Below are 21570 nucleotides of genomic sequence, written 5' to 3'. Positions count from 1 at the left end.
TTTCGATGTCACTAGCTTTCGGAGCGCTGCTCCTTCCTCGGGTGAATGAAGAGGAGACCTGTTGGACTTTAACCTGGTGTTGTAAGACTTCGTACTGTGCTCACCCCAGTCCAACGCCGGCATCTCCACATCCTGTCTCTTATAGGAAGAAACGTTTCCCCTTCGTAGAGGGGCCAATAACCGAAGGGGGGGGGGGGGGGGGGGGGGGTCATAGACTTAACATAAGGGGCAGAGGGGATTTGAGGAATCACTTCTCCACCCAAAGGGTGGTGGGAATCTGGAACTTAGTGCCTGAAAGGGTGGGAGAGGCAGGAAACTTCACAACATTTAAGAAGCATTTAGAGGAGTACTTGAAACGCCATAGCATACAAGGCTATGGACCAAGTGCTGGAAAATGGGATTCGAAGGGATACGTGCTTGATGGCCGGCACAGACACACTGGGCCAAATGGCCTCTTTCTGTACTGTTAAACTCTGACTATGAAGTAGTTCTCAATTGGCAGGACCTCCTGGTAATTTGCACTAAAAGCTACAGGTCTGAGATGCAGTTGGAGATCTGGCAGGTCGAAGCCTGTTTACCTAGCTTGGCTCCAGCCTGGCTGAAACCTGAAGCCCCCTCCTTGTGTATGTCTGGTACACGCATGCACAGTGATGAAAATACAAATATTGAGAGCAGAGACCATAAGAGTCCTTACTCTCTGGACAGATGAAGTTTAGAAGGATTCTCAAACGTGCCAACGTGTTCCCTGATCATCAAACAGACCAGTTAAGACATTGGCCTGGATTCTTTCTTGGTGTCAAACCAAAGCACTGCAAGTTTGTCCTCTGTGCGATGAATTGCCCTGCTTCACATCAGACTCAAATGTGGTCTTGTAAATACACTCTTCATCATTTTATGTATTTAAGTTGTACTTTTAAATAAATTATGCATTCTTCATTTGAAGAGTATGGAAAGTTATCTAAAAATATGTTTTCTTTTAAGACTACAGTGGAAGCTCAGTTTGCCTTCAACTTGCGTTCAAAGCAGCTGAAGCCTTGATAATGATGATTCATCAGTTTGAAGTAACTTTATTTACTTTATTACGTTGTCACAAAGTACCACAGATGGTCCATATCCGAAATAAGAACCGAGCATATTGGAAATAGGAAGATAAGGTAGAATCTGTGGGGAGGAGGGTAAGTTAATATTTGAGATCAATGCCTTTTTAACTCCACAATTCATGAAGGCCTTTATAAATTCTTCAAAGCACAAATGATGTGTGAAACTTTAAAAATGGGTATTTGAGGGTGGCACGGTGGCGCAGTGGTAGCACTGCTGCCTCATGGCGCTGAGGACCCGGGTTTGATCCCCGCCCCGGGCCACTGTCTGTGTGGAGTTCCCTGTGTCTGCGAAGGCGTCAACCCAAAGGTGTGCAGGGTAGGTGGATTGGCCACCCTAAATTGCCCCCTAATTAGAATTTTTAAAAAAAATCAGTATTTAGAAATATTTTGATTTAATTGTCTTTGCATGTTATGTACTGAATTCCGTAAAAAGATATGCTTCCCTAGATTCAGGTTCCGAAGAAAATATTTTAAGGGCGCTGTTGTGCAAGTGTCTTGTTGATAAAAGCTTTAGGTATGCAATGCAAGGTTTTATCTGAAAGTGCCATCAATGTCTTTCCTGCCCTGTATGTGTCCAGATTACAAATGGCAGCGTATATTAGATGACTGGTGTGATTGAATGTGAATCAGAGATAGAGTAGGCCATTTGGCCAATCGAGGCTGTTCTGCGATCGAACAAGATGTTCGACCTCCACTGTCTCACACAATTTCTCGCCCCACCCCTTCAGACCCCATCCTTTCATGAGTACCCAAAGCTCTATTGACCACATTCTCGACCATACTCAATTACTGCACATCCACAATGGTCTTGGGTAGAGTGAAGAAATTTCTCTTCATCTGAGTTCTAAATAGTTGACCCCCTCAGAGAAGAGACATCAAGGCTTGTTGCTCTTTTTATGGCATATGCATTAATCTTGGTCAAAATTTAGGTAAATTATTAAGAAGAGAAGTTCATTCAAGTAGTACCTTTTGCTGTATCTTGTAATACCCCACAGACTTGCCCTGATTTAGTAGATCAGTTAGCATCGCGAAGCAATACCTAATACCCCAGATTTCCATGAATTAATCTTTATTGTAGGCTTACATTAATGACTGCAATGAAGCTATTGTGAAAAGCCCCTAGTCACCACATTCCGGCGCCTGTTCGGGTACACAGAGGGAATTCAGAATGTCCAAATTACCTAACAGCATGTCTTTCAGGACTTGTGGGAGGAAACCAGAGCACCCGGAGGAAACCCACACAGGCACTGGGAGAACGTGTAGACTCCACACAGACAGTGACCCAAGCCGGAATCCAACCTATGAACCTGGAGCTGTGAAGCAACGGTGCTACCCACTGTGCTACCATGCTGCCCAATGATATGCATAAAGTATATTCTAGAGGCACTGGAAACGGCAAGAGACACTACATGAACAAATGTCTCTCTTTCTCCCCCCCCCCCCCCCCATCTTCTGAATATTATGACGTCGTACGAGCGCGGTGTCACCGTGGTTAGCACTGCTGCCTAACAGCGTCAGGGACCCGGGTTCAATTCCAACCGCTGGTGACTATCGAATGTCTGTGTGGAGTCTGCACATTCTGCCCCTGTCTGTGTGGGTTTCCTCTGGGTGCTCCGGCTTCCTCACAAATTCCAAAGATGTGCAGGTTAGGTGGATTGGCCGTGCTACATTGCCCTCAAGTGTCCAAAAGGGTAGGTGTGGTTACGGGGATAGGGTGGGGAATGCGGCCTCTTTTGGAAGGTCAGTGCAGGCTTGATGGGCCGAATAGCCTCCTGTACTGGAGTGATACTTTGTACTGCAGACTATGTATAAGGGTGCTCACTTATATTGACGTTTGATCTGACAACAACTCGATTTCAAAATCCTCATTTTTGTTTTTAAAGGCTTCAATGGCTTCAAGAGTCCCAATCTCCTCTGACCCTACAAGGCTTTGAATTTCTCCCTCTCCTCCAATTTGGCCTCTTGTGGTTTCCTCCCATGGTTCAAAGATGTGCAGGTTAGGTGGATTGGTCATGCTAAATTGCCCTTAAGTGTCCAAAAAGGTTAGGTGGGGTTGCTGGGTTGCGGGGGTGGGGTGCTCTTTCCAGGGGCCAGTGCAGACTCGATTGGCCTCCTTTTGCACCGTAAATTCTATGATTCTACGATCATTCTGCTCGTAGCTGACAAAAACGTTGGGGCGGGTCCCACGACGTCACGCTGGCTGTCATTGAGCCCAGTCTGCCAACAACCTGGGATAAAAGGCGCCATGATAGAAAAAATAAAAATAGAACAGCCCCAGCATGCCAGGGCATGATTCTCTTCTCCCAGCCCCACCCCCCGAGCGATGCACTCACCTGAATTTCTCTGCCGGGTTCTGTTCCCCAGGTGCAAGCAGCAGGGGACCTGTCATGACTCACGTCAGTGTGCCCTCACGGGTTGGCTATCAGGCACAGAAACTTAATGATATGTTGATGTACTCTAATGAGGATTCTGGTGTTGAACAGGGGCAATCTCAATGGGAAATCCTGCTGCTGTAAATTGTATTTTGGACCTTCCTGTGGGATTCTATGGTCCCATTGCTGATCCTACTCACCAAACACAATCTCTCCCTCTGGAGCAAGATTTGGGCTACCTGTCTTAATCTCATTATTTGGTTCAGTGTCAAATTTTGTTTGATCTCCTGTGACGTACCTTGTGATGTTTTACTTAAAGATGCCATTGAAATGCAAATTGTTTCTGCTACCACAGTGAGGTGGAGGAGACTTGTTTACTTTTTGCCTCCTGCCTGCTCCTGAAGTTACAAATAATCGCCTTTGTTTAAATTCTTCCATGGGATGTTGGAGCAAGGCTAATGTTTGTTACCTTTGAGAAGTTGGTGGTGAGTCACCCTCTTGAAATGCTGCAGTCCATCTGATGTGGGTGTACTAAGTGCTGTTAGAAAGGACATTCAGTATTTTGAGCCAACGACAGTGAAGGAACAGTAATACAGTTTCAAGTCCAAGTGGTGTGTTGTTTGGAGGGGAGCTTGCAGGTGTGGAGCTCCCGTGCATCTTCTGCTCTCGTCCTTCGAGGTGGTCGAGGTCATTGGTTTGGAAGGTGCTGGTGACTTGCTGCAGTGGTTCAAGTATGAGGTACACACTGCTGCCACTCTGCTGGTGCAGGGAGAGACTGTTTACTTTGATGGATGGGGTGTCAATCAAATGGGCTGGATGGTGTCAACGTTGGAGCTGTACTCATCCAAGCAAGTGGGCGAGTATTCCATCACACTCGATTTATGCCTTGGGGAGATGGCAGACAGGCTTTGGGGAGTCAGGAGGTGAGATACTCACCTTCGTCTCTGACTTTCTGTTGTAGCCACAGTGTTTGTACGGGTAGCTTCTTTTCTGGTCATTGGTAACCTCCAGGATGTTGATAGTGGAGTATTCAATGTGGGCAATGCAATTGAGTGTCAAGGGGAGATGGTTAGATTATTCTCTCAGAAATGGTCAATGCCTGGTATTTGTGTGGGGTGCATGTTACTTGCCACTTAGCAGTCTAATCCTGAATGTTGTCTGGATCTCGCTCTACATGGACTACTTCAATATTTGAAGCACATATCCCCACTTCTGGCGTTATGGCGGAGGGAAGGTGATTGATGAAGCAACTGAAGGTGGTTGGGCCGAGGACACTCTCCTGAGGAACTCCTACAGCAATATTCCAATCAAGGCACTACAGACATTTTGGAAGCACAAAATAATTGTCCCTTTATTTAAATTGCATTTTCCATTTAGGGAAAGTTGACTTTGCTTGAGCATCTATTCAGGTTTTCTTTTTGGATTAATTAAAGGTGAACTCTTGTCCAGCAACAATGGTATGAGAATCTAGGAGCCATCTTGATTCAATATTCTTTAAATTTGATCAAGAAAAGAATTCTAACCCTGAACCAGTTGATTGTATTAGGTGTTGAGTCTCGTCCAGACCACAGAAGGCTTGTTCAAGTCTGTAAAAACCCTAATGCTCTACGTGAGTGCAGTGGAAAATATTAAATAGAGACTGGCCAAATGTTACTCTGCTTCCAAACATGGTGCTGTTTGAAACATTGGCTTGCCTCGGGGATGGCAGGGTCCTCTGTTGAGCTCTGGTTTTGGATCAGTAAACTTGAGTAAGGACCAAGTCTTTTTTCTGAATGCCAATCTGCTTAAAATAGGCAGCCAGGTTTCCTCACCCCGACCCTGACCCCTCCTCTCTTCCAAAACTTTCCGTAAATACACAATACCTGGAATTAGTTCAGTGTGAGTTCAAACCTGATTTTAAACCTTTTTCTTGTTGAACCTTCTGAAACCTGTTAACCTCTGTTAATCCTTAGGAAACTGGAGGATTCCATTTCCAAGTATTTGCATGGCTTTGCCCCCTCTTCCCCTTTCATATTCTCCAACCAGTAACCTCTCTCAAATCTCTGTTTGACTGACGCCTACAGCGTTGTGGCATCAGGCTCTGTGATGTGCTTACACGTTTTGCAGAAACCCACACTATTAAAATTGATATTTCACTGCGCTAGTGTAGACTTTACACTTTGTTTTGTAGATTGAAAATTGACAGTGTGGCAGCTGTATCCCTGCCTTCCCCTTTCCTCAAATCTCAACATGGAACCCAATTATTGCTATATTCTTCCTCTATTCAGGCCAAGCTCCGGTAACTCACTGTGGACCAGGATTGCATCTACTTGGAATCAGTCCCATTGCTCGCCGTGTGCAACCTGGAAGTTGTTGAAATTTATTTATCACTTTCAACCTGTTAGATTTCAACCTGTTAGATTAGCATTTGTGTTCTGGATGATTCAGATGTCTCCTAATTTAAATATATCCTCCTCTGCCTTTTTCAGACATTTGATCTTGAACTGTTGAGATTTGTGATGATAAAGCTACCAATGAGTATTCGGTGCTTTGGAGTGGTTGGATGTTCATGACAGTTCTATAAAACAGTGTTTTTTAAACTTTCTTTCCCTGGGACCCATGCTTGCCATCCTTTGGGACCCATGCCACGTTCGCTTACCTTTTATGCAAAAGGGGAGCCTGCTTGGTCCTCACGATCTCACGCGAATCAGGTGCAAAGGAGCAGAGGACAATGCGCCTATCAAGTGCAGGCCTCAGCCAGTTCCTTTGTGCTGTCTTCATCTTTATGAAAATGGAAAATCAAACCCCTCACGTGAACGTCACCGCGAAGGGCAATAGCAACAAAATGCATGTTTTACCCCTTGGAGATGCTACTGCAGAATGTTGATAGCCTCATGGGCTTTTGGCGTGTTTTTAATGTGGTATCACAGGTCAGCATAGCCTTTTAATTTGGAGTCAGCACAAGTTAATAACTGACTCCGAGGTCTCCATCTTAAAAGAAACTTTTCACCCACCACTTCTTTCAAAATCTGAAACTTCTCTAATTTGCCAGTACTTGCCTGCATATAACACACATGGGCTTTGCATCCTTATTTGCATTGGCACAATTTACAAAACCATACCCCAAGAAATCCTCTTTATACTGTGTTGTTCCTGGGTTAAGTGCTGTAGGCTGCTAACCAAAGGCTCTGGAGCTCTGTACAGCACTCACAACACTAGCACTGGCTCTGTCCTGCCCTGGACACGCCTGTACAGCGCTCTCCAACAGATTCTGTTGCGAGATCCTGCCTATTTGTGTCCCTTTCCATCTCTTACTTTTAACAAAATGATTCAACTTCACAGTCCGCTTGCCAGCAGCTTGAAAATGGAAGCACCCCTGCTCTGTGATCTGCTGCCAAAAGTATGTACATGGAGGACGCTTCACGTCAAGTATGCGTGCTGGGCACGTGACCTGCCCTTTGCTACTGCTTCTGGCCGGACAACTGCACACAGCCTCATTTTAAAGATGACAGCTGCTGCCATTCTCAATGTAAAAGGCAGTAGTATCCAGTGGGCGCTTCTCCTGTCATCGGGACCACCACAGGAATGGCTCCAAGACCCTCCGCGGGTCACGACCTGCACTTTGAAAAACCTTGCTATAAAGAATAGTGCACTCCTTTGAATCCATTGGTTTAACTAATTAATGCTGTAAGTATATAACATCTGCATTTTTTTTCAATCTTGTTTTTGTGCTCTGACCTCATGATTTATTCCTTTTGTTCTAAATAGTTTCCTCCATACTCAATAAACACTTGAACTGTTGGAACACATGATTGAATCTTGACCCCTGAAGCTTAATTTTGGATATAACTGTGGTTGTCAAGTGATTAGATTTTTAAAAAATCAACTTCTTCTTCCAAAATTTCATTTCTTCTCCTTGTGACATCATTGATTACTTGTAGGGTTCATGGATTCTGAGTCCTTGTCAAAGTGACCCATACTCATCTGTAAGATTCGACACTGAAAGTGAGCAAGCTATTCCATCACATTTGAAGTTAGCGTGTGTCACCACATGAGGACAAATCACTGTTTAATTAATACCGTATCCATCCCTTTAACATTCACTCCCTCCAGCACCAACACAATGGCAGCTTGTGTGCCAGCTACAAGATTCAATGCAGCAACTCACCAAGACTCCTTTGACATTTTCCAAACCCTCCTGGAAGGACCAGGACACCAGACACATGGGAACACCATCACCTGCAAATTCCCCTCCGAACTGCACACAATCTTTCCTTGGAACTGTGTCACCCTTACATTGTTACAGCTGGGCCAACATCCTGGAATTCTTTACCGAACTATATTGTGGGTGTGCCTTCACCACATGGACAGAAGTGATTCACAAAGGCAGCTCACCACCACCTTGCTGAGGTTGGTAATAAATGCTTGCCTTGCCAGCCACACCCCATGAACAAAAAACAGAAAATTGCCCTCGAGTTCGCACTCTCGGTTTAAGAAAACAAATTTGTTGATAATTAGAAGTAGGAATTGTAGTGATCTGTACATACATCTGCACATACACCAGGCATTACAGCACAGATATAACAGCCACAGCATCACGAGAGGGCAGCATCAGAGACGGGTATAAAGGGTCCAGCCCAAGGGAGGATCCGCCTCTTTTAGAAGCACCAGGCTAGTGAGCAGCAGCAGACAGACAGCTCAGCATAGGCAGTTTACCTTCGCTTCACTGGTCAGACCTCTTGACTATTATATCTAGATAAGCTGCGGAAACAGAACGAACCCACTGAATAAAGTATTTGTGTTAACTGGAAGTCTACAATCTTTATTCAGACTTGGAGAATAACATATGATACCAGGAGTGATTTCAGAAAGCTAGCTAGACACCAGCAAGAGAAGAAAAACTTAAACTGGATATTCGACTGTGGAAGACTTCGCAGCAAATGGATCCTCAACGACTAACTGATTCGTTGGAACTCCATGGCAGCTGGAAACAACCGGTAACTTAAGTTATAACTGGAAAATGTTTGAACAACTGTTCCAAATATTTATTACAGCTAATGATTTAAGCACTGCCTCTGACGCAACGGAAATATCCCTACTACTCTCAACAGGAGGGCATGATGCTAGAGAAATCTATAATTGCTTTAATTACTTCGAAGATGAGGACAACACCAAAGTAGAAGTTATACTCAGAAAATTTGCTGCACGCTGTAACAGTCAGTCTGGTGAGATGCTGGAAGGATTTAACTCTTGTCAGAGAAACGGAGGGCCCATCTCTGATTTTATTACAAATCTCCAGTTAATACCACAAGGCTGAGATTATGCTGATTTCAGAGACACCGTGATAATGCATCAATTAATTTCTGGACTATCTGATAAAAATTTGAGGGAAGAACTTTCACAAAATAAGTACCTAACTCTAGAAATCACTATACAAAAATGCCTTGCTTATGAACAAAATCAATACTTTGAGTCTCTACAAACACAGAATCATCATTTAGAAAACAAAATTGGTAGAAAATGGCGTGAACACTCACCACGAGGCGGAGGCAGGGTTGAATCGGAGGAAAATGGAGGTTCTGAGTGGCAGCCATCTTGAGAAAGGAGCCTCACATGCGCAGTTGCGAAAAGAGGGCACAGTACAGGAAACTTGGTGTGCGCATGGGCAATCGAGTCCTACGCATGACGTAACGAGCAGCACTGGGCTAAATCACTGGCTTTGAAAGCAGACCAAGGCAAGCCAGCAGCACGGTTCAATTCCCGTAACAGCCTCCCCGAACAGGCGCCGGAATGTGGCGACTAGGGGCTTTTCACAGTAACTTCATTTGAAGCCTACTTGTGACAATAAGCGATTTTCATTTCATTTCATTTCATGACGTCAGAGGACCAGGACCACGCCCACTTAAAAAGGAAATGCACGAAAATGAACAAAAATACTTTTAAAGCTGCAAAACCCAATTTTCTTGCCTCAAAAGACAGAACAATGCCTGAACTTACACCAGCAGTTGAAAATAACTTTCACAACACCCTGAAACAAGCAGTTAGCACTGCCCTACAAGATGATATGGTGATATGGTCCTTGTAGACTACGACTCAGACGAAGATTTCATCTTGGGAGATGGCTCCCCAGTACCAAATCCGAACCGCAACTAGAGGAGTTGTACCGTGAAGACTCCCGATGATGAGTTCTTCAGATTGGGGAATCTTCAGCCCAGCATATATGACATCCCGACTCGTGAGTGCAGGATTATGCTGCGGCCTGACGCCAATAAAAAGAGAGCGGTCCACGCACCACAAAGGGTCCCAGCCTCGACACACTAAGATGATTTGTTCATTGAACATGAAGAGAACGATCACAACTCCGAAACAAAAAGCGACGATTTGTCCAACGAACAATACACACAATACTACTTGGACATGGCTGAGTTATTCGGAGATCCTGATCACAGCATCAGCAACACGGTTGAAAAGCTCAATACGACTCTTCTCATGGTAGATGAATCCAATACCATGGTGCCATGGCAGATCATCGATACATTGGATGACAGCAATACCCAAGACGAAGACGACACCACACAGAGAGCACAGAACAACTCCGTTCAGAGAGCACAGATCGACTCTACAGTGAGAACACTGCATGACTCCACAAAGAGAGCGACACAAGCCTCCACAAAGAGAGCGACACAAGCCTCCACAAAGAGAGCAATGCAAGCCTCCACAGACAGCTTGGTGACAGACTCAAAAATGGAAGCAAGCAAACACGCCATGCATGAACAAGACCATGACAGTCTACCCAGCTTATTTGAGCCACCAGAAGAAGACTAAGACAGTCTACCCAGCTTATTTGAGCCACCAGAAGAAGACTATGAAAGTCTACCCAGCTCATTTAACCAACAAGAAGACACTGAATGTCTACCCACTGTATGTGAGACAAGTGACAAAGAAATCACAATTCCCATACAGGATATGCAGGATCACAGCGAGTCTGACATATCTCAGCTCATCTGCACAGAAGCACTCAATAGAGGATGGCTACTCGGGAGTCCAGAGAGACCACGTCAATAGAAATCCTGAAGCTTTTGACTCCAGAAAAGGAGCACCACGACCCACAACAAAACGAAATTGTGTAAGATTTTGACTCCAGAAAAGGAGCACAAAGAGATGAATGATGATTCAAATGAACCTGAAATGACTCCAACAGAGGAGCACCTAGAAATCAATAATGATTCAAGTGAACGGGAAATGACTCTAGAAGAGTAATACCAAGTAAACAAAGAAGAGGAATCTAATCCACCACCAATGACTGATGTCACCAACATCAATGCAACATCAGATCATTCTCTCAATTCTCAAGAAGAAACGCTCAATGTAGCAGATACCACAAAGGACACTGACACCAATAACTGTGACAATGACTCAAATCATCCGCATGAGACACTCATTGAGCGCAACAAGAACAACAAAAACCGCAAGAAGCACAGCAGAAACGAGAACAACAACAAAAACAACATGCAGCTCAACAAGAACGACAAAAGCAACAAGAAGCATCCCATAAACACAAAGCACGACAAGAAAAAGAACAAGAATAAAAGCGAAAACAACAAAAACAGAATCAACAAGCGTGACAAAAAGAACAACAAGAACGTCAACAACAAGAACGCCAACGAAAACATCCAAGACACAAACGACAAAAACAACAACAAGAACGACAACGAAAACAACAAAGATCGAAACGACAGAAACAACAACAATGAAACAACGACCTGGACAACATGATACAACTCTGCACGTGAAGGACAATGCCACAGCACACTGCGAAACAATGACAAGATTATAAAAATGCCATGGCATGATAAAGAATCTCACGAATTTACATCTGCTCCAGAACAAACCAGCAAAACAGCTTTCACGAACGATGACCTACAGAATCAAAACCACAAACACAGGAAAATGTCGAGGTCAGACAACGGTGTGACACAGAATCGCCACCCACAATCAAATGGAACAGGGGAAAAAGGGCGTCCACATCATTAAACTACTCAACAGCAAGGCAGCCGAGTCACGTTCCGACATCAACCTAGCTCTGTTATCATACCGAGCAACCCCATTGAGCTCAGGACTGTCGCCAGCGCAAATGCTCTTCGGCAGAGACATCGGACAACCCTACCGGCAAAGCAGTTCCGAGACCCCAGCAAAACAGCAGTTCTCGACAATATGCGGGCACTATGCTCCAAACAAAAACTATACTACGATCAACATGCAATCCCACTCAAGCCACTGACAATAGGTGACACCATCAGAATCAGGGACCCAGAAGGCAGATGACCTGAGTCAGCCACGGTGATCAGGCAGGAGACACCGCGGTCCTACATTGTCAAATCGTCTGCAAGCGTACTTTTTCACCGTAACCGCAGGGATCTATTAGAGATTCGACCTACAGCGCCAGTATTTCGCACACTGGACTTGACCGAGTCCATTTGTCCACAGGACGTTCCTCGCCACACAACGCCAGACAGTACTCTTGATGACATAACCATCATCCCTACTACCACCGTTAAGATGCTCCAGCAGAAGCCGTAAGGCACCCGACCGGCTAGATTTGTAACGACACTTCGACACACGCGCAAGACGAATATGGACATTTCTCCCGATGGACTCATCATACAGTTAATTGTTTCTGTATTACTTTTATCATTTTCACAGTGTGCAGATTTGCATTTCCTCACCACTTGTTATGTACAGTTTTCTTGAGGCCAGTCTAGAAAACATGTCAAATAAAAGGGGGGGGGGGGGGACTGTAGTGATCTGTACATACATCTGCACATACACCAGGCACTACTGCACAGATGTAACAGCCACAGCATCACTCGAGGGCAGCATCAGAGACGGGTATAAAGGGTCCAGCCCAAGAGAGGATCCGCCTCTTTCAGAAGATCAAGGCTAGTGAGCAGCAGCAGACAGAGACAGCTCAGCATAGGCAGCTTACCTTAGCTTCACTGGTCATACCTCTTGACTGTATTATATCTAGTTAAGCTCTGGAAACAGAACGAACCCATTGAATAAAGTATTTGTGTTAACTGGAAGTCTACAATCTTTATTCAGACTTAAGAGAATAACATAGGAATCTTGACTAATGTTCCCTCTCCCTAGTTCCAAGAGTGATGTGCCAGCTGCTGTGTATAACATAATTTTGCGGTGTCAGCAAACTCCATGCAGACTTTGGAACTGACAGAGAAACCAATGTCTGACTATCGGGTAGCTTAGTGTGGCATTTATTAGTGCACCTCTTAAATTGAAATTCTGAAAAGCAGCAACCTTTGTTCCTGAAAGTAAATATAGCATGACCTAGTTTCTTAATGGTGTAGACCAGTTAATGATCAGGAAATGAGGATAAATGGGTGGATTTCTGGGGTTTGGAATTACATGTGGCCCACTAGCACAGGGCTAAGACAGCTGGCTTGTAATGCAGAACAAGACCAGCAGCAAGGGTTCAATTCCCGTTCCAGCCTCCCAAACAGACGTCGGAATGTGACGATTATGGGCTTTTCACAGTAACTTCATTGAAGCCTACTTGTGACAATAAGCTATTATTAAGACCGACTGAAATATTCTCTAGAAACTAAGGTGTTCTCGATGGGCAATTTGTGTGATTTTGCTTTGACCTGAAATCTGACTGAGCGGTTTAACTTTATGACTCGTTAGCACCACCCAACAGGAACTCTTTTCAAAAATGGGAGCATGACAGTAATTATGACTCATCGAAGTTAGCCGTTTCGTGCTGTAGATTTGAGAAATGCAGAACCATCAGAATTCTGGAATGCAAGAGGATGACTGCGAGTGAAATGGATTAACGCCCAACAACAAGGAGGTGTTTTCTTAAACGTGTGCTCGTCTTCCTACGGGTCGTATGAGATCATTTATTTGCATAAGCTTTGGATGGGGTTATTCAGTAGAATGTTGAATGGTAGCAAGATGGTCTTTGTGTACGCTGGGGGTGGTGGATAATAATAATCTTTATTGTTATATGTAGGCTTACATTAACACTACAATGAAAAACCGCTAGTCACCACATTCCGGCACCGGTTCAGGTACACAGAATTCAGAATGTCCAAATTACCTATTAGCACGTCTTTCAGGACTTGGGAGGAAACCCACGCAGACATGGGGAGAGCGTGCAGACTCCACACAGACAGTGACCCAAGCCGGGAATCGAACCTGGGACCCTGGAGCTGTGAAGCAACAATGCTAAACCACTGTGTTACCTTGGGCGAAACTCGATTAGGATTAGTTTATTTGAGCATCTTTTATAGATCTGGTGGTGAAGTATGTGGCTCAAACCAACCCAACTTGAGTAACTTGTGGGGCATTGAGAGATATAACTCAGAGGAAAATTGTGTGGGAGAGAGAGGGAATGAGATCAAGGGCATAATTGTTGGGAAGTAATGAGCTGTTTTAATAAAAGATTTCTGTTGCATATATGCCAAAATTCCCAACAGCTGAACATCATCTACAAAATAATCAGGAATTAAATTGAACTAACAGCTTTCAAATAGCTCTGAATATAGACAGGGCCACCACTTCATGATGGCAGACTGCTATATTCTCTTTTATTATACATGACTTTGGGATATGCACCAATGTTTTGGGATTGCATTTTGCAAATCAAAGCCTTTTTACCCCCTTTCGAAAAATGAAAACTTAAAGGCATTGTTCATAATCTGGAAATAAGTGATTATACAGTGAATGTGGTAAGACTTTTTACTTCAGATAGAGAAACATTCAGAGTATCCAGCTTTTGTAATGTAAGGAACAACAACTTGCATAATAATCTTTATTGTCACAAGTAGGCATATATTAACACTGCACTGAAGTTACTGTGAAAATCCGCTCGTCGCCACATTCCGGCACCTGTTCGGGGGTACACAAGGAGAATTCAGAATGTCCAAATGACCTAACAGCACGTCTTTCGGGACTTTTGGGAGGAAACCGGAGCACCTGGAGGAAACCCATGCAGACACTGGGAGAACGTGCAGACTCTGCACAGACAGTGACCCAAGCCTGGAATCGAACCTGGGACCCTGGCGCTGTGAAGCAACAGTGCTAACCACTGTGCTACCGTGCCACCCATAGGGGCGTTCTAAGGCACGTCACAGGAACGTTACAAAACGTTATGCCACCAAACCACATCAGGAGATATTGGGACAGATGACCAGAATCTTGATCACTGAGGTAGATTTATAAGGAGCTTCTTGAAAGAGAGGTAGTGAGGTGCAGGGAGGGGATTCCAGAGCTTGAGGCCTCAACAAACTAAGGCACAGCCACAAGCCAAGAAGTCAAGTTCCCAGAACAGCATCTTTTTTTTTTTTGCAATGATCGATTCAGAAACCTGTGACGGGGTTAGGCATGCCCCATTACATTTTGATGTTGCAGTTTCCAAAATTGAGGTTACTGTGGTTTTGCCTTTTGAAGCATACTCTGGACAGGATTTCCTGTGAACTATTAAAAAAAATGAAAGCATATGTACCATGTTGAAATTAGCTGAATTTTCGTATGATGCGAACATTACAGACAGTGGATGAAAGGACAGCAGGCAGTGGCAATGTAGAATTGAAAGCAACCTGAAAATAAATTTTCATTTCACTGCAATTAAATGAGATGAATTTGTACTTGTGAGTTAATGAGCCTGTTTTATGCGATGTGGGCATTTATTGTCCATCCCTAATTGCCCTTGAGCTGAGTGGGCCCTTTGCAAGGGCATTTAAGAGCTAACCACATTACTGTGGATCTGGAGTCACATGCAGGCCAGACAATGTAAGGATGGCAGATTTCCTTCCCTAAGGAAGGGTTGTTACAATTGGCAATGTTTATAATTAGACTTTCAGCCAATTTTTTACATTTTTTATCTTAAATTCCGATTTCACCTTAATGGTGGAATTCAAATCTGGGTCCCTAGAGCATTACCCGAGGTCTCTGGATTACTAGTCCACTGACCATCCTACTACTCTACCGCTACCGTCTTCCTGTTGTTTTCCGTGAAGGTCAAGTAGTCTTTGATGTTCATCATCTGGCTCGTGAGTTATAAAGGCTGCTTTTGCACTACTATGCACGTTGATGGGGAATCTTTCACTGCCAAACAAATATAAATAGATCAATGCTGCCATAACTATGTCTTCCAATGATACTGTCAGAATGTTTGCTTTTCACAACTTCCAACAGTTGGATACTTTTGATGGCAAAATCATCTCATATAGCCATAGTTCTTCAAGCAATATTTCCCTCCTTAATAGAAAACTCTACATCTTGTTACCTGTCCACCGCCATATAACACTGATAGAGCATGAGACCCACTCTTTTCCCCAATCTCCTGGCTATTTACACAATTCTACCGTTTTGTGCTCTCGTGCAATTGTTGCACATGTATCACCACTCCGTTCGTGTCCATGTATAGTGTTTTACTGCAAATCTCTGGCACGTGCGTAGCTCTGGCATCCATGTACACAATGAAATGTCATGGTTTTCTGAGGTGTCCATTGTCACAGATGCCCAAAGTGATTTTTGGAAGGCTACCGCTAGTTGGCATGACTCCTGCTGTTCTTTACCTCATGGCTATTACAAAAAAGCATAGATTTTCAGACTTGTTTCAGCACAAATCTCTCCATGCCGCCTATTTTGTAAATGCCCTTCTTGTGAAGTTATTAACTTGCTTTCCGTCTGCAGCTCTGGTGGTGATGTTTCAGTTCTAAATTGACTAGAAATAGAATCTGATTGTCTTTTGGTTTTAAAAATCTTGTTCGAAATCTTCAATCCTGAAATGTTCAATATTCTCAATCTTTATCACCTATTTTTTCATCACCAGGACTCCATTTGAATTGTGCAGTCCTGACCTGAATGTAGTCAATTACTTGCAAGAACCTTATTCCAAAAAGGAATGCGACGCATCTTGTGGAATACTTGAGATCCATGACATAACTAATCTTGAGACATTCCATTCGAATCATTGATTATAAGTTCTGTTTGATGCCATTGCATTGCTTGATTGAACAGCATGGTGGAAGTGTAGACACTCTCCCATTTAAAAAAAAAAAAAAAAAAAAGTAGGTACCAGCTCAATTCAACACTTAAAATCTGGGATTGATCGGTTTTGTTAGCCTTGGGTCGAAAGGGTTTTAGAGCCCAGATGGGCAAATGGAATTAGGATGCAGATCAACTATGATCTCATTGAAGGATGGAACATTATTACACATTCTTTTTATACCGTTGCACTAATTCGTTGCATGATTAATCACGTGAGCAAAGAAAGTGGTTTACAGATGAACGTAAAGACTAATTTATCCTCCTTTTTTCTTTTATTTCCTATAGACCCGATTAAAGGGTAAAGTTATCTTCTCTGGAAACCTCTACCAGTACATGGAAGTAAGCAGGAAATGGAAGAACAGATATTTTGTTGTACATGAGGACTACGATGTGGCGTTTTATGATGGCAAAATGGTATGTTATTCATTAGTCTCCAGGAGCACTCGAGCCACAACAACATACTACTGTTAACACATGAATCATAGAATCTCTACAGTGCAGAAGGAGGTCATTCACCCCATCGTGCTTTCATCAACCCTCTGAAAGAGCACTATCACTGAATCACAGGAAAATACAGTGCAGAAAAGGCCATTGGGCCCCTCAAGTCTGCAACGCTGCATGAAAGGCACCTGAGCTGCCAATCCTAAATCTCTAACCTCGGCCCACTCCCCCTGCCCTATCCCCGTAATCCCACTAACCGTTGGACGCTAATGGGCAATTTAGCATGGCCAGTCCATCTAACTTACATATCTCTGTGAGAGGAAACTGGAGCACCCGGAGGAAACCCACACAGACACTGGGAGAGAGTGTAAACTCCACAGACAGTCCCCCAAGGGTGGAATCAAACCCGGGTCTCTGGTGCTGTGAGGCAGCAGTGCTAACCACTGTGCCACCTTGTCCTTTAATGAGGAATATTGCATAATTTAACTTTCTGCTTTTTTAAAATAAATCTCTGACTGACTGGATCCAGTGCACATCTTAAATAATATGTCAATGCTGATGACTGTACATTTTCAAAACTGTAATATGATCGGAGACAATTGAGTTGAAAATCAACTAGGCTTCTTGTGGTGTTTCCTAGATGGTAATCCATAACTAATCAATATAGATTCAGTATGGTGATGGATATATATTCATATGGTAATCAATCTCCTGTGTGTTGAACACAGGAAATTAAGACACCAAGATTAGTGAGATAGTAAGTAGTGCACACCAGGAGGGTAAGATAACGGAGACATTAATAGATTAGTTGAGTGGCTAAAACGTTAGCAGTTGGATTTCAATACTGGCAAGTGAAGGTCACCCATTTTGGACCAAAAGTGATCGATTCAAGTATATTTTTATATGGTGAAAAGCTAGGAATGGTGGATGTCCATTAGCATGTACAGCAATCGTTAAAAATTAGTAGTCGGAAGTACAAAAAATAATCAAAACGGCTAATAGCATGGTAGCCTCTATACCTAGATGACTAGAATATAAGGCCATGATGTGGAGATGCCGGCGTTGGATTGGGGTGAGCACAGTAAGAAGTCTTACAACACCAGGTTAAAGCTCCGAAAGCTAGTGATTTGAAACAAACATGTTGGACCTTAACCTGGTGTTGTAAGACTTCTTAATGTAGAATGTAAGTGGCAGAGGTTGTGCCTTGGGTAGACTACATCTAGAGTAGTGTGCAGTGCTGCATTGCAGAATATCTTGGCCTATGAAGGAGTGCAGCATAGATTCACAAGAATGTTACCAGTGCTCCCAGTGTTAGATTACACAAACAGGCCTTACATTCCCTCAAGTAGTGAAGATTAAGGGATGATTTGGTTGGGACTTTTGGTATTTTGAAAGGAATTGATTAGAGTAGTTGGAGAAGCATTTTCTGCTTGCGCATGAGTCCAACATAGGGCCATTACCTTAAAATCAGAGCCAGTCTATTCATGAGCGATTGGTTGATATAACTGACCGGTAGAACACCCTCCCACATAAAAGCAATAGATGCTAGCTCAATCCATCATATTACATCTGTGATCAAGAGATTTTTTTCTTTGTCAGCCAGGTGTAGAAAGGGATATGGGTAATTAGGGTACAAAGGCAACCATAATCTCATCGATGGATGGAACATTATAGCTCATTCTCTTTATAACTTTGCGCCAAAAGATTACTTTAATTATTGTGACAGTTGCAGGAGTCCATTCTGCCTCAGTTAAATACATCACACTCTGGAAAATTTGATGCTTCTGTAGCAGTTTTTTGGGAGTGTCATGCTTCTGAAAAGAACCACGGTTAATGCAATAATTTGAGATGACTAAATGCCTTGGATAAACTTGTTAAACCCCACCCTTGGCAAACCAGTTTTTAAAGTTTTGCGTACTTAATGACCCATCATATGAGACCGCCTGAACCGGAATTCAAAAGGTCCCAGGGCAATGGGACAAACAGACAGCCTGAAGATCGATAACCAGTCTTCTCTCACATTGCAGTTAAGTGCAGTCAAAATCTTAGTGATGCACAGAAAAGTGAGCGGATAACTAACAGACCTCCAGCTTAACATGTGCTCTGTATGCATCAGCATTCATTTACTTTCTGTAACTTCCACTGTTGTCAGTGAGTCCAGTCTACTTGGCAAAACAGGCTTGAAGGACTGAATGGTTTATTCCTGTTCCTCTTGTGTGGGAAAGCACGGTAGCACAGTGGCTGACACAGCTTCTTCACAGCTCCAGGGTTTGATTCCCACCTTGGGTCACTGTCTGCGGAGTCTGCACGTTCTCCCTGTACCTGCGAGGGTTTCCTCCGGGTGCTCTGGTTTCCTCCTACAGTCCAAAGATGTGCAGGTTAGGTGGGGTTACTGGGTTACGGGGACCGGGTGGAGACATGGACTTAAGTAGGGTGCTCTTTCCAAGGGCCGGTGCAGACCTGATGGGCCGAATAGCCTCCTTCTGCATGTAAATTCTATGAAACCTACTCTTCCACTTTTTTTGAGCAGGAATCGGGGTTCAAAGATTGGTCAGCTCAGTTGGAGCTTCATAGCAACCACTGCTGCCTTGGGTGCCAGAATTGCGTCTTGTGACTCCACTATGGGCATGACCCATAGATTGGTAAGCCCTGTCTGAACCCACTTCTGTCCCCGATCTTGCTGCTTTTAGCTGTTTTTTTTTTTTTTCCTGAGCTGGATATTTCTTGCTATTTACTGTCTTCCCAATCTAATTAGAGCCATGGTAGGGCGCTCTTTCAAAGGGTCGGTGCAGATCTGATGGATGCAATACTGCCTTCTGCACTGTAGGGTGGCTTCTATGGTTCCATCTTATTTTGACACTTTATGTTCCACAACCCATCTTCATTGGCTTACCCTTGATGTATACCATCCAAATGGTTCCTGGTTTTCTGTTGAGCAGCTGAGTTTGCCGTTCATTGAGCCTGTTTACTTCCCCTGTGTGAGTGTTTATTGTCCTCCTCTTTAACCCCGCCCCCTTTCTTTCTCTCGCTGTACAAGAGGACTTCACTATCTTTTGTTTTTGCTTCTGCTGCTGCAAGAGGAACTATCAGACAAAATATTAATTTGCATTCTCTTTGTACAAAGGTTGACAAATCTGTCACTCGCTTGCTTTTATGTCAGATCTCCAATGCAGGTTATTTTTTTAATTGGTGCTTGAAATGACAGATTGTGGAGTCACAAAGTCTAGACAGTGTATCCAAATATCCCCCTTCTCCCCCCCCCCCCCCCTCCCTCACAATGAGAGTTGGGAATCATCCAAGTATGTAGGTTTTTTTTTCCATAATAATTACTTTAAACTTCCTTTAGATTCTTTCATTCATTTAGTTAATGGATGTTTACCGATGAAACTGTCCCAAAAACATGAATTTTGCAGTTTTGTCTACCAAAGCCATGAATGAGAACTAAGTGATCAATAACTCGATCTGCAACTGCTGGGCCATCCTATCTAAAACATGATACCTATTTCTAAGACATTCACTGCTTTCCCTTTTCCTTGCTGGGGTTCTTACAGTCACCATTCGTATTCGGATCTGTGTACAAGAATGGGAAATGCAGGAAATCAATCGACTTTGACAAAGGGGATGGAAACGTTAGCTCCCTTCTCTCGCTCCACAGAGGCGGTCAGACCTGCTGAGATTGTCCAGTGTTTTCTGTTTCTGTTTCAGATTCCAGCATCCGCAGTAATTTGCTCAAATCAGGCATTAGATTGGAATGTTTGACAATTGTCATAGTTTCCCTATTCATCGCCTGTGGGGTACATGAAGCAGGTTCAGCTTCATAAAGAGAAATAGCTTGACTCCTGTTAACAGTTTTCTTGCAAAAATGAATATACACGCAATCCCAGTTGCGCTGCAGCATTGGTCAATGATTCGGCAACTATATGCACAAGAAAACTATAATTCCTTTCATTGCTGAAATACAAGAGTATGGAACTTTTTTGAGGGCCACAAAGAATCCAGCACAAATTTTAAGGATACAAAGAAATAACATTTATTTACAATAACATATATATACAACAGCAGCAGCAACTTCACTTGCTGCTCACTCCTTCCTGCTGGTTCCAAACTGGCCAGCTTTATTTATACAGGGAGTCTGCTAATGATTTCTTCGCCCCGCCCCCCTCATTGGGGAAGCTCATACTCCCACAGGATTGTGGGATTGTCATTAGTCCCCACCCAATGGTAAGCAGGCAGGTTATACCATCCCCCCACCCCCCCACCCCCACCCTCCTCCCCAAAGTCCAAGGAATCCACCAAGAACCTGGCGAAGGAGGGTGTCGGACTCGTTTTGCCGCAGGCCGGACACCATTTGCACGAGGCGCTGGATCGGGCGGCGTTTAACGAGATGGAGACCGGCGCTTCTGTGATGAACGGCGTAATGGTTGTACATCCACGGCCCGTGGGCCCGAGGGTTCCTCCTCTGATGCGTCCTGTGCCTCCATCTCGGAGTCAGAGTCTGCTGCCTCCGTCATCTCGGCGTCTCTATCTCCACGCGGTTCTGTAACGACCTGCGCAGGCTTTGAGTGAGGCACCAGTGGAAGATTGTGAGGACTACTTTCCATTGC

General features: G+C 43.9%; 1 protein-coding gene across 1 annotated transcript in view; it reads left to right on the top strand.

Moving 5' to 3' along the window:
• The window catches only part of niban2a (niban apoptosis regulator 2a), a 300778-nt gene that overhangs the window by 161798 nt on the left and 117410 nt on the right, over window positions 1-21570 (top strand). Inside the window, exon 3 of the mRNA XM_072488298.1 lies at window positions 16811-16939. Coding sequence (XP_072344399.1) covers window positions 16811-16939 — 129 coding nt within the window. The remainder of the gene's footprint in view (window positions 1-16810; window positions 16940-21570) is intronic.

The sequence above is a fragment of the Scyliorhinus torazame genome, chromosome 22 (assembly GCF_047496885.1).
Source record: "Scyliorhinus torazame isolate Kashiwa2021f chromosome 22, sScyTor2.1, whole genome shotgun sequence".
NCBI classification, from domain to species: Eukaryota; Metazoa; Chordata; class Chondrichthyes; order Carcharhiniformes; family Scyliorhinidae; genus Scyliorhinus; species Scyliorhinus torazame.
This window is presented reverse-complemented; position numbering and strand designations above follow the sequence as displayed.